General features: G+C 38.7%; 1 protein-coding gene across 1 annotated transcript; it reads right to left on the bottom strand.

The window, feature by feature from the left end:
• Positions 1 to 2,994: 2,994 nt before the first annotated feature.
• spef2 (sperm flagellar 2) lies at positions 2,995 to 13,806 on the bottom strand. Its single transcript, XM_061038652.1, has 28 exons — positions 13,578 to 13,806; positions 12,981 to 13,083; positions 12,633 to 12,885; positions 12,199 to 12,357; positions 11,784 to 11,930; positions 11,131 to 11,207; positions 10,771 to 10,981; positions 10,379 to 10,567; positions 9,380 to 9,567; positions 8,141 to 8,312; positions 7,740 to 7,956; positions 7,513 to 7,586; positions 7,286 to 7,352; positions 7,096 to 7,136; positions 6,815 to 6,918; positions 6,340 to 6,587; positions 6,163 to 6,226; positions 5,909 to 6,063; positions 5,527 to 5,733; positions 5,242 to 5,351; positions 4,987 to 5,114; positions 4,625 to 4,763; positions 4,389 to 4,523; positions 4,069 to 4,202; positions 3,887 to 3,955; positions 3,676 to 3,757; positions 3,385 to 3,444; positions 2,995 to 3,286 (listed from the first exon to the last, which is right to left on the bottom strand). The coding sequence occupies exons 1-28, from the start codon at positions 13,633 to 13,635 to the stop codon at positions 3,134 to 3,136; spliced, it is 3,744 nt and encodes a 1,247-aa protein (XP_060894635.1). The 5' UTR covers positions 13,636 to 13,806; the 3' UTR covers positions 2,995 to 3,133.
• Positions 13,807 to 14,125: the final 319 nt, after the last annotated feature.

The raw sequence follows: 14,125 nt of genomic DNA on the forward strand, positions 1-14,125 counted from the left end.
AAGCTCTGTGGCCTCTTCTATACTGGGCATAGACTGTATACATAATACATTAATAAATGTTTATGGGCTGAAGTTTGTATCAATGAGAGACATTCAGTTTGTCATAACAAAATAAATTACCAGTAAGTAGAATAACCCAAAACATTACTGTCATTATGGAAAATAACATTGATAGTTTCTATCAAACTTTTGAGGTGATTGGTTTACAGAAAATCTGAATATTTTAGCCATAGATTATGTAAAAGACTGATTTTTTGCAATAATTTAGGTACAAAAATCTTTTTTTTGTAATCTAAATCACTCACCTTGACAAGATGGCCATTTGAGGAATGCTTGAGATGATGTCCTGAAACTACACTTAGGGCTCTGATGAAGCCCTCCTTGGGGTAAGGGTCAGCTGCAAAGTACTGCAGCATGGACACATAGTCCAGTTTTGGGGGAGATGTGGAGTGGTCAGCAAACAACTTGAAAAAGAACTAGGAAAAAAAAGTGGAGTTTTACTGTTAGTTTGTTTGATTTACTTGCAACAAAGTTTATCTGTTTGTTCATTTGGTAACTCTGAGGTTAGAACAGAACAGATGTTTAATCCCCTTGTGTTATGAATAATGATGAATTTCTTTGTACAATAAGGTGACACTGAAAACACCTGAAAATCATTTTTATTGTCATAGCGCCATTGGAGGCTCAATTCTACTTTGAAGCTCAGGAAAACAAAAGTTTATCTTGACGTGGAAATAAGTAGCTAAGCATTGCAGCTAGTTTACCTTGTGAAGGTTAGCCAGACGATCATAAGGTAGAGGCTCAGAGGGGTCCTCAGGGACAGGCTGGACACTCTCTTTGGAAAACCACAACCCTGTCTGGAGGAGAGAGAAGAAGAAACTTTTTTTTTTAACATTCAAAAAGCTGATTTCATCTTGAACTTTTTAAATGTTACAATAACTTCTCAATGTGCAATTTCGCATTGACTCAAACCGAGGCCAATTCTGACAGGAGCATCAGAATCAGAATGTTCAGTGTTAGTCTGAATTTGTATTTGTATAAAGACAAACCTGTTGGTACTGTTCCTGGTTTATATAGCCTGTACAGCCAGTATCTGCTTCCTTGAAACGCTGTAGCACAACCAGAAGCTGTGTTAAAGATGGAAATGGCCAAGGGAGGGCGGCACTGAGCAGAAACCGATGCCAGTCTATCAGCTCATAGTTGTCAGTTAGTAGAGACACAATCTCCACCAGCTGGGGAAAGGAGAGAAGAGGGCATTGCTATGCCTTATTGGGTCTTTAAAGCACATGGACAGTATGGTGTCGGGATGTTTACTGACTTTCTTTACTTTTTTAACAGTGTTGTAGGAACTGCTTAGAAATTGTCTTTAAGAACTGGCTTTATATACCAAGAATAAATTAAAATGTACTTTTTGTTTTCTAAACTCTCTGGAATGTTTTGAACAGTACCTGTGTTTCATTCTTGTTAATCCAGGTCTCAGGTAAGGTGTTCCTGCCTATATTAACGGAGATGATTTCCATGATCAAACTGGAGAACTCAGAACAAGATATGAGGCCTGAAAATCCGAGAAAAAAATGCATTTATGAATAGTAGAATGCCATATATTAAAATCCAAATCATATCACAATGTTGTCTTCCTGTATTCACCTGATGGTGCAACAGTGTATAGATGCTGGTGGAGCGCCTCTAGTTGAGTGATGGTAGGCGTCTGTATGTGTTTCTCCAGAGGAGAGGGGCAGGGAGGGGGAGCAGGGCTAGCCACCATGTGGTAGTCTCCATTCAGATAGAAATCTGTACATTCCTGGAAAAGAGAATACAGAGGGACTTCAAATAAAAAAAACTGAGGCCAATGAGGTCGGATTCATTGTCAAATGTCACACTGTAGAAGAAGAATTCAGATTTCATCCTACAGTTTTTTCTGTTACAACAAAAATAGAAAAATCAGTACAATTACAAAGTAATACACACCAACACCAGCTCTTTCTGCAACTTAGCACCAGTCTCTATGTGGTGGCGAACAACTTCTGTTAGCTGGTCAATACTAGAGAAAAGTAAACAGGACACAGATATAGGTCAATTATCAACCAACAAGTGAAAAATTGATCTTTCTCATGGAGATTAAAACCTATTATAATGCACACGTATTACTTTGTCTGTGAAGCTTCTCAGTCATCAGATCATCATAATTCAATAGATTCTTAAAGACCGAAAAGAACTGAAGAAGTCTTTCAGAGGAAAAGAGAAACGTCTTCAAGAACCTTTATCAAGTCTTCTTGCCTTTTGGATCAAGCCTAAATTTAAGAGCATTACATTTTTTTATTTTCTAAAGTAATCGTTTCCAGCTACCCTCAGGCTCACTTTAGAAATGCTTTGATGAATCTCTTTATCTTTAATGTTCCATTAAAAACTAACCAGTCCTAATTAACCACAATCCGTTCATGTCCCTTTATATGCACATGATCATCCCACACCTTAAATGAATCCATTCTCATACAGCACCATACCTCTTCATTTCTGCAATATAATGTGCTTGTAACCACTTCTCCATGCTGCTTGCGGTCTGTTCTGCTCTGTTGTGCAGGGAGTGTAGCATCACCAGACCATGACCTTTCAGCAGAGCAATGCGCACCTTTGCTGAATTCTCTGGAAAACACACACATGCATGCAAGAAGATAGAGGGACACAACTATGAAAGCATATTGGCCAAACACTTTCATTCATGTATTTGGATAAACAGTGCTCACATGGATTTTCATAACACTTGACTGAGCTACATGAATACATATCCTTTATTTTACACAGTTATCTCTCAGTAAACAGAACCATTAAGAACACTGATCATGTTTTATATGAGCATTACACTATGAATACAGAAGTCACTGAAACTCTCAATGTGTGTGTCTGTGGGTGTGAAAGTGCATTTGTGCATACCCTCATGACCCAGGGCGGCTGCATACTCTCTATGTATCTTTTCTCTGACTTCTCTAGCATGATTCTTCCCTGAGTCTTCAGGTGGATCGGGGCTGGGTTCAGGAGGTGGGGTTGGTGAACCTGTTGAAACAAGAAGAGGAGGAATATATTCATGAGATAGACTTTCTGAAGCAGTTCTGTACATGCTAGATCTACATTGTTTTTAATACTCTGCATGGGGCATGCCTTTTTTTTTTTTGGATGCTTGCTTCTTATTTTCCTTTTTCTTTGCACTAGTTGGGGCATTTGGCTTTTCCTTCGCTGGTGGTTTCTCCTTCTGCTCTTTTGTCTCCCCCTGGTGGGCTTCTGCTGCCACCTATAGACATGTAGCACGTATACAGGTTAGTGATTAAATAGAAAGATACTCTGTGTGTAAAACACTACAATAATATACTCTTTCATACTGAGTATTACCAGTTTACTGATGGCTGTGAAGGCCTCCTCATAATCAGAGATTAGTTTCTCATGGGGTGGCTGCAGTAAACAATGAAATGGGTTAATATCTCCTACCCTGACATTTGGAAAGCTTGATTTTACAAAAAACATCACACTGTCAAGAAACAAGCGTCTAATAGGATGGTACAGTCTAAAATAAAAAAGCATTGAAAGCACTGTAAATATTTAATGCCGTAATACAGACATAAATACATAAATACTCTAAAACATCATAACAAAACTAAGGCAGGACATCTGATATGACATGACCTTGACAGGTTCTGCCTGACCCTGGCCTTTGGCCTTGGACACCTTTCCAGTGGAGTCAGGACGGCTTGGGATGAAGGGAATACTGGAGCAGAGGATAATTTGTTAAAAGCTTATAGGGTTTACATGGACTGTGAGGAAATGTCAACATGCGGTTCTTCATTTAAACACACTCAAGAAAAGGAAACACTGTGTGCCGGTGCTTTTTCCTCACAATTTACTTTTCCACGTGAGCTCTCCGTCGTTCCCTTGACTACACACAATAGTGTCTGCTGGCTCAGAACTGGAGGCACAAAATAGACCTATCATTTCTCATACATTATTCACCATTTTGTTATTCCATCCTATCATCTTGTATTAACATGGTTAGGTTGTAATCGATAGCGTGAGTCTTGCCTCTCATCCTGATCCTTGTTCAGCAAGGGGATACAGACAAAGTTTGAGGGGAGCTCAGGCAGCACTTGTTTGTACATGCTCAAATAGTAGACTCTTAGGATGCACAGTGTGTCCTGGAAACGGTCCAACTCCACCTATTCAACCAAAGCAAAACAATATTATGATCAACCTGATAAGTCATGTGGAATGCATGGAAATTAATGTAACAGTTACGAAATAAACAGACTAAGAAAAATACATCCACTAAGGATGGAATTTTAATCTACTGAATTGAAAAGCCAGAGTTAAGCCAAATTCTTGAAGGGAAAAAGAAAAGTGACCTGCATGAGTACAGAGTGGTTGTTGATGAGGACAGCACTGTGGTCCTCCGGCCAGCCTTCTCCTAGAGCAGCCCTCTCTTGTTCATCCTCCTCTTTACGCTGGTCACTGATGTCCCACAAGCGTTCACGCAGTTCCTGTACACATTTCAGTACAAATGTGTTATATTGTGATTGTAAGCTGTTTATGCAATCTAAGATTAATTTGTATTGTATGATGTTGTTACAAAGACGTTTACATCTAATCTTAGATGTAGTTCTGCTTTGGTATCATCATCTTCTCTCATATCATCAGCAATACTGTTGAAGTCCTTCTGCCACTGAGACACCAACTCCTGCTTCAAGTCGGGCCGGCCAAGATAATGCTTAAACTCCTCCCTACAGATAAGTAAACTTGTCATATATAGGAAGCATCAAATGTAATATATTATAATAAATTGTGCTATAAGATTGATTATGTAATCTCAGTTATAGAAACAGACATAAAAGGGAAAAGAAAGACGGGTACAGAAAAGTCAGCAAGTTGCAAATGCTTAATAATGTGACCACTCATACTCAATAAAATAAAAATGGTCACACTATTTAAGGGCTTGGAGATCACCTGATGTTGTATAGGTGATGGTCAATAACAGTGCGCTGTGAGCGAAGCTGCTGCATCACTGTCTTTATGTTCTTCACATAAGAATCACACACTGCATCCCAATGGGGGCACAAATATTCTGGGATTTCCTTGAGAAAAAGAGATGGAGAGGGGCAGATATATATATTTTTAAAAAAGCAGTCAGTTAGGGAGGATAGGAGACTATAAAACATAACAAGAAATCAGGAAGGGGACACATGTAACATTGTAGCCTACTGGAGGGAGGGGTTCATCCACATAGACCCAGGCAGGTGCGCCTGGGAGGGGGGAGGCAGACTGAGGTGGCTCCTTGATCAAAGAAGAGGTTGACGACTTCCTAGAGGGTCCTGTGTATAAGCCAGAAGACAGCTACATAAACTCACTTAAAAAAAAAAGAAATTACCATATTTTTAAATGTTAATCACAGACTGAATGGAAGTAAAGCTGACTGTGTTAAAACAACATTGGGATGGCCTCCCTAACATCGATGCGATCTATTTCACAGACTACTAATCCATTCACCTCTGGGGGAGTTTGGGCTGGATTTGGAAAGTGACTTCACACTTTGGGCTTTTTTCTCCTTAAGGCTGGAGCAGGAGTCCGAACGGCTGGGATCCTTCTCTGTGATGGCTGTCTGTCTATCTACAGGTGAAGGTGTGGCCGAAGAGGGGGATCCCGGAGTATTCAGACTGTCCAACGTTATAACTTCAACTTGAGGTGTGACACGAGCTAATAAGGCAGATGTGGAGAAACTGTCTGTAAATATGGTGTGTCTTTCACCTTGTTTTTTTTTTTTTAAATCTAATATAAAATAATGAAAAAGTTGATTCTGAGCAGGATGGTGAAAACACAAAGAATTTGAGTTTACTAACATTCTCTAAATACTAAAATGATAACCAGGTACCTTCCTGCTTTTGCAACATCACTTCCTGCAGGGCAGACTCCACCCTGTTGTAAAGCTCCTTCTCATCAACATCTGCTTCAACACGCACCAAAATGTTTTGTTTTCCACCAAACCATCTCTCAAGTTTTGGCCAGGTCTCCTGAAAAGTGCTGATCCTTGATGGGGTGGAAAAGATTCAGAGACATATTCATGTGGAGGCAGCAATATTTATTTTATTTCATTTAAGCTTTCCTTCTAATCTTTAATTTTGTTACCTGTGCGAAGTTTGTGCCACGAACATTGTTTTGTCAGAACTGGAGGTTTCAGCAGTTTCTGTATCTGCACCAGAGAGAGCAAGAAAACACAGAAATCCATGTTTCATTGTGGTTTTGTAATACAGAGCATGGGCGCACACAGATATATAACAGTAAACACTTATCAGTTCAACTTACTTGTCTGACTGTATGCACGTCTCACCACACACTCGTCAGGGATATCCAGCAGCAGAGCCAGGTCCAGTACAGGAGCAGGCGGTGGTGGAGGTTTGGGAGGATTCGGATCAGTGGCAAGGTCTGTCCAGCTGCTCACATCATCATTTCCTCCATCCACAGATCCACCCAGGGCTTTTTCTAGCAGGTGGGCCTGGATGATGTCTGTTGGAAAGCCATCCAGGATCCAACCTGAATGAGCTGGAACTTGCCTGGTATGAACACAACAAATATGTTACTGTCTTGAGAGTGACATGGGCTGGGTTTGTTTGGTAATTTCTTCCACATTCCAAATATAGCTCATTTAAATCTGTGGTCCCTTGGCAAGATTACTCTGAAATAATAACTATGTAAAATGGTTTGCATGTTTTCAAAATGTCATTTCACAATACTAAGCCAAATATTTAGTTTTATGTAGAAATACAGGTTATGTGCTTACCTAATAGCCTCTGCTATAATATCAACCAACAGCTCATTTGGGATGGCGTTGCCTTTACTCAGCTCTTCTTTTGCAGCGGCACCATGCACGGCATGGGTAGACAACTGGGAAAAAGTGACACATGAAAGCAGGAAAAGGGCTTCATTCCAATTAGATACAAACACATTTTGGAAAAGAATATTAACAACATTATGTATCAAATTGTTATTACCCACAAATGTCATTATTTTCCCAAGGAGAAAATTGTTCTGATTTGTAAGCAATATTAATTCAAGACCTACTCTTGTACTGCTGTCTCTACTTTCCTCCTGACTGTGAAGATCTGGAAAATAACGACGAGGAACATATCTCCCATTAAACATGCAGCTGCGTGAAAAACTTAACATGCAGTAAATTATCTACATGTAACAAGCAAATAACACACTGCAATGTTTACTATAAAACATCATGTAGTAGATTCATGCAACCCACCAGGTTTTAATAATGTGGAGTTTGAGTGCTGTTGCTCACTATCACTCTCTCCTTGCTGCTCTGACACCTGTACATTTATTTTAAAGAAGGGTCGTTTAAAAGATGAAATGTTAAAGATCATTAAGGAACTTTTTTAAGACCATGCATTTAAAGGATTATACAAGACAAGACTATATTCATAAGGATACTTTAGAAGCTACAGTACTGTTATTCTGTATCTGGCTCACCTCCTCTCCGTTCTTGTAAGCACTCAGCGCCTCCTCAATCAGTGTGTTAGCACATAAGACATAGATGCCATGAGCTAAAGAATAAAATATAACCCACATACTCAGCATTAAGTTATATGACTACATAACATGTTGGTGTGTCATGTATTCTTTCAGTAACAACATCTTTAATTTGTGTTTAACTGTTCAACTGTATGATTGCATCAGTGTGTTTGCATGCTGTGTACCTTGAGCAATCTTGGTAAGGCAGCTGGTCTTCCCAGAGCAAAACTTGCCCAGGACACAAGCCTTGAGGGTAAAGTGAGGAAATAAAGGCAAGGAAGGTTCCATATCGCATGGATTCATAATGTTCTTCAGTCGCTGGACAACATGTCCAAGAACATTGTTGTTTTTCAGGGGTAATTTGGTCTCCCCTTCTTCCTCAGCCCACTCACCTATCATGTTCTGACAAAAATAACACATGGCTCAGACAAAGAGAATCTTTTCTGGCATTATTAACTTTTTCTGTTTTTTTTAATTCTTATTTTGTTCACTACTTAACTTGTGCGTTTGTCCACTAATTTACAGAAAAAAGGTTAAAACACACACACATGTTCAATCTCACACCACACTTGTGTTTCACACTCACAGTGTAGTCATCATAGTCCTGGTTATTGAGTGTCTCCTGCTTCTTAAGCTCTACAGGGTCTAGCGGGGTAGAGAACTCAAACCCTGGCTGCTGACCCTTTATCGACTCATAGAGAGGCAGACCACTGAGCAGCAGTTCCTTCCACCCTCTCATTGCCTTCTCTGGAATCAGACTGAACATGACAGCAGAACAGAAATGACAGGAGGCAAAGCTAGACTGAACCACATTTTGAACTATATAATTTACCACATACAAGGTAAATTACTGTAGCTTTACAGGGCTTTAAATGTTTCTAAATGTACTCAGTATAACTCAGAATGTTTTATGATTGACCCTACAAAGGATTCAACTTGAATGTCTCGTCTTTTAAAGCTTACTCTAACCAAAAATAAAGCTTAAAACTTAGGGGAGCAGCAGTCATATTGGTATAGAATGTGAATACTGAACACAGTTGTGTAGGAGCTGTGCATATATATATATATGAAAATGATGCATTTGACTGTGGGAAAAAGCAGACAGGATATGCAAATCTCCTGGTTTTATTTGACATCTGGCCAGTTGTACAAAACTTTTTCCAAAATGTATATTTTTTCACAGGGAGTGGACCTGAATCCACACTGCACCGGAATATTTATTTTTTATACATCACATATAAGTGTTAAGTCTTCAATCCCATTTAAGATTTATAGTATTTTTCTAAGATACATTTAAATGGTTTCCTGTTGAAAATAAACTAAGTAAATAATGATGACAGTTGTTGGTATAATGGTGTAATGATGTACATTTTATGATGGTATTAATATTGGAAATATTGGTATAATTTCCAGTATTTTTCTGTTGCCCCTGTTGTTATCTTTACTTTACTTTACCAGTCAATGAGGTTATTTCTTTTATAGAAAACACAACTTTTCATTGTGATAACACTTGAATGTTAAGTTTTTCACTCAAATGTGATGTGTTCAAGTATGAATAGACAATACAACTTTCAGATGTAGCAGAGCACAAAGCACAAATGTCTTTACAACTGCACTTAATTTGACCCAGAAAATGACATACTTAACAAATTCACAGACTGAAAACGGACGATAATACTCAGTAACTACCAAGAGACGCAGTTTTATAACACATTTTGGAATTTCCACACTTTCATTATCAACAGGCTGAGAGGTAATTTGTATAATTGAAGCGTATACAGTAAAAGCGTTTCTAATGCATTGATAAAAGCGATGTGCTACATACTTCCCAGTGAGGAGTCGATATTCTCCAACTTTGGTGGCCAAGTCCACTAAGTGCTCCACAATGTCCTTGCAGATCATAAAGTGTTTTTTGTATCTGCTCTGAGCTCGCTCTGCGGACATCCTGCTACAGAGCTCAAGCTCCTTTCTGATCTCTTCAGCGCCCTCCAACTTAGCCTGCCGAGCCAAAGCCTGTACCAGGCCCCGATCAGAAAGATGGAATGGGTTGGAAAAGACATGACATAAATACTCCTGAGTTCAGCACTGTTAAAAATAAAGGACTGTTGTTATCTAGCTAATTTACTGTGCAAAACAATGAACAACATTCTGAATGCTGAAGGATTTTTAATCATTGTTACCTGTTGGATAATTAATGTAGTGAATATATATATATAAATATTTTTTACGTCAACATTAATAATACCCGATTAAAGTATTAATACCTATTTTCATTTAATCATGTAATTTTTCCCTAAAGTTTCTTCTAATAGTCTGAGATTAAACCACACGACACCTGCTCTGAGATTAATAACAGGACCACTGCACCTTGACCACAGCATACTACTACATCCATCAATCCATTAGCTACACTTCTTACCTCTTGGAGGATTGTGGGAATGCTGGAGCCGATATGCCAGCAGCAGGATTCAACTGTGTTGTATATCTAACACTTAAATCATGAGAATGGCAGTAATCTCTTGTGAAGCATTATTCCAAGTATCTGTGCTTACCTTTAATTAAATCAGGCATCTACTGTATAAGGGTGACCACTATACACACAGAAAAGATAAACATATTCTGCAGTAGTTCCTGTCTGTACCTCTGAAGTTATTGTCTCTCATAACAAAAGCAAAAAGTCTGTTGATACTATACAAGGTACCAAAATCAACCCTTTCTAATTCCCTTTTCTCTCCCTCCGTCGCAAATCTGACTATCACACAAACAGCCTAACACAAAGTGCTACTAGAGAGATTATTCTTCTTTGTTATTGGTCCTATCTCACCGCCTCCCTCTCCAGAGCTTCCTGGAAGTCCCTCTCTTTCCGCTGTTGGTACTGCTGCTCTCTGAACAGGCGGTTTTCCCGGATCACCTCCTTCTGCATATGCATCTGGAGGAGCTGAGTTGCCAACCGCTGCTCCTGCTGAGTCTGACGTGTCAGACGCTTCACCAACTGCTCATCTCGCCGTGCCTCCTGCAGGGTAGGCCAGATGGGGATGATTATTTGATTGATATTGGGTTAATATAATTAATGTTATGAACTGTGTGTAAACATTTATTTTAAATATATTTTTCAGTTGTTGTAAAAAAAAAGAAGCAATATGAATATATAAAATTATAAATATAGATTTTTCAGAAGAAGAAACAGACGTTACTGAATAAATTGTCATGTTTCACCTCTTGAGCTTCATGGGCCTTTAGCTGTTCCACCAGGAATCTGTCTCGTCTTTTCTCTCTCTGCTCACGAGCAAGAGCACTCTCCTCCAGCCTCTGACGTATATCCTGTATGTATTTGCTGTTGGATTGCAATACCAGTTTAGTTCCACTCCCAGGGACCTCACTGCCATGACCGCTGCCACCAAGGAGATCTCCAGGGAAGGGCTGCCCACTAGGAAAAGTCGAATCACATTTTGGAGTAATTATACTGATGCATGATGGTGAATATCTCAGGGTACTATAAAATAAATACAACTAGCTAAATAACATTATTCTGCATAAAAACAACATTTATCAAGTGAATGTTTTATTTTCTCTCACCTGGAAGAGGAAGAGAAACCACAAGTTACCGCTTTATTCCTGTTTGTCTCAAACTGGGCTATTTCAGTCTGGACTGTCTGTGAAAACAAAACAAACAGCAACTATAAATATACAGGGAAGACAACCAAACTTATTTCACTCCCATGTTTGTTTATGTGTTACAAGTTTTCAGTGGGAAATGTCATTGATTTGTTGTTGAACCTGTGGCATTTCAATTACTTAAAGGGTAGTATTCTTTACAGAGTGTCTTTAAATAGAATGTATCAAAACAAAGTAAATCAAGAATAAGACCCCCCCCCCACACACACACACACACACACACACACACACTTTCCTCTTTTTAAACAATAATGGATGTTAAGGAATAACAAGCGATCAGTTTTAAGTGGACTGGAAAAATCCAGTAAATTCATTTGTAAACAACAATAAGTGTTCTTGGTATTGAATTGATTAATTTAGCTAATATTTTTGTCACATTTTTTCCGCTATGTACTGAATAGATTCCTACGACCAAAGGGAGTTTTTGAAGGGACCTTAACTTAGACTTGAGACCTGTTGTTAGCGGCATCAGCATCTATTAGCACTGTTTCAGCATGCCAAAAATAAAATCCCTCTGTGGGTTGGTAGGTTATCAAATTTAATTTGTATCACACCTGGACGTGTTGTTCTCTGCGCTGTTGCTGACGTTGTCTCTTCTTTAGGTTGAGCTGTGAAGTGTAGGGAGGTGGCCTGGGAACCTGGACAATGGCGGCCTGGTTATAAGTCATGGTGCCATTGTGCTTTTGTCGACACATCCGCAGCTGCAACATACAAAGCTCTCCAATGTCAATGTTATTAATGTTTCCTTTATTCCATCAGTTATGGTTCAAGGTTAGGTTTATCAATCAGTATCAGTATTGTATTACACAAAGTCAAAAACAAACAACCTAGATAGAATTACATGTGTGACTGAAACTGAGAAAGATACCTTAAAAAACGCAAGATAATAAATATGGTTTCTGTAGTTTTCCTTGAAGTCTGTTTATACATTTTCTCTTTTCAACTAGTGTGTTTTCATTTCTTTAGTACCTTTTCTATATTCTTCAGTCTCTTGTCATCCTGCCCTTTGAGTGGTCTGCTCTGCTGGATGGGATGAATCATCACAGACCTGTCCCTCCATTGCTGACATTTATCTTCATAGTGCTCGGAAATGTGCTGCAGCTTCAGCTCTGCATCTCGTTTTACCACCTGATGCAGTCGCTATTTACAAATGAAGACAATAAGGTGCTTTAAAGTACATGTTCTAAAAAATACGAATTGTATATTGGGAACTTCAAAAAAAGTGAACTATAAGACTGATAGAGAGTCAGAATTATCATGGTTACTTGTGTAGTATTTAAAGGTACAGCGCAAGAACGTTATCCTCATTATGCTTTTACATAACCAAACATGCAGTTGCTTAAATAAATCTGCCACCGACAACATGCATATACATAATAAACATCCAAAAAGCATCCCCTTACCTCAGAGTAGATCTCATGCTCCTTTTTATGCAGTCCAGCACTTGCTGCAGGCTGCATGATTTCCATCATTGTCCCACTGATATCAGCTTTCTTCATCTTTTCTAGGGAGACGTAGAGTTGGTAAAGAAGGCGTGTGGCAACACCCTGCTTCTCCTGCATCAGGTCCTGGGCTGTGTTTATGTCAAATGAGATCCCCAATAACTGGAGGGTAGGCTCAATACGGGTGAAATTATTCAGTTTGGAGATGGAGGTTCTACAATACAAGATAATAATAAACTTTAAGAATTGTGAACACTTTTAGTTAGAAAAATCAAAGAAAAGTGAGAGAAAAAAGTGAGGGAAGCTTACTCTTTCTTCATAAACATACTGAAGTCGTTCTGCAGCTGATATTTGTGCAGAACCTCCCCAATGAGGTAACCATTGGAGAAATTCTTGGCAAAAGTCCTTGGCTCTGAAGATAAACATGCAACCACTTTCAGATATGAAACATTTTAAACATGTAATCATTTTTGTTTTCTTGATTTTAACAAGTTGGTAATAATCCATTAAAATTTGTATTAACATATTTAGTATACCTGATAGTTGGAGTTCTTTCTATGTTGAGTATCATAATAGCTTTACAGACCAATTAGGATTTCTCAAGTCACTAACTGACCTCCTATGACTATTTCTCAGGTTTTTCTCAAAATTCCTCTTTTTAAATTACATTGCTCATTTTCTCCTAGTACCTTAATGTAACAAATACATAAACGTCAATATGTTAAGAATATAATAGTTTTTTTTTATTTTAGGTAAATAACTAGCTAGGTTCTGAAATAGCTTTTACATTGTACATTATGTAAATTCAGTCTCCTTTTGCTTGTGTGCCACATCAGTCACGGTTAGTTATAACCGACTAAACCACCGAGTAAGTGTTAAGTAGGTTACAAGAGAAGTCACACTTACCAACAGCTTTTGACAGCCGGAGCTCCTCATTTAGCCACCTGCACAATATATCCGACATCTTCTCTCTTCTCGCTATCAAGTGAATTACATATTACAGGGTAATAGTTCGAGTATTTATCTCGCTACTAAATGCTCAGCAAAACAGGCAAAAGAGAAGGAAGTCCCAGTGGTGCACTGTTGCTATGGTGACTCGTCAACTGGGTTGCCCAGTGTGCTCCAAGAGGGCACTCACGGGAGCGGGCGGGCCCCGCTGGTCCTAGAACAGTTTTCCTTTTCTGGACGCAAATAAAAGCAGCAGTAAAATGACTGCAAACCGATCCAAAACCTGTATTATTTCACTCTTAAGAAGGTCATTAGGGACGACAATATTTTTAGCAACACTTGACTGCAGCCAACCTTTACCAATTAGGGAGTGAAAGAAAATGCTAAAATTAATGAATTAGAGTGAAATATATCCTATTGCTAAGCAGATTTATAATGCCAAGTGGAATCATTTATTGTTTTCTAGAGATAAAAATTTGTTGGAAAAAATAAAATAAACATGGACA

Source organism: Labrus mixtus, chromosome 5 (genome assembly GCF_963584025.1).
Source record: "Labrus mixtus chromosome 5, fLabMix1.1, whole genome shotgun sequence".
Taxonomy (NCBI): domain Eukaryota; kingdom Metazoa; phylum Chordata; class Actinopteri; order Labriformes; family Labridae; genus Labrus; species Labrus mixtus.

What these genes read in the sequence shown, in the direction of transcription:
- spef2 (XM_061038652.1), bottom strand. Translation starts at nt 13,635, where the DNA reads ATGTCGGATATATTGTGCAGGTGGCTAAATGAGGAGCTCCGGCTGTCA. An exon ending in CCGGCTGTCAAAAGCTGTTG is followed by an intron (nt 13,084 to 13,577) that starts GTAAGTGTGACT and finishes GTTTATCTTCAG; the next exon opens with AGCCAAGGACTTTTGCCAAG. An exon ending in AACTACATCTAAGATTAGAT is followed by an intron (nt 4,524 to 4,624) that starts GTAAACGTCTTT and finishes AAATGTGTACAG; the next exon opens with GAACTGCGTGAACGCTTGTG.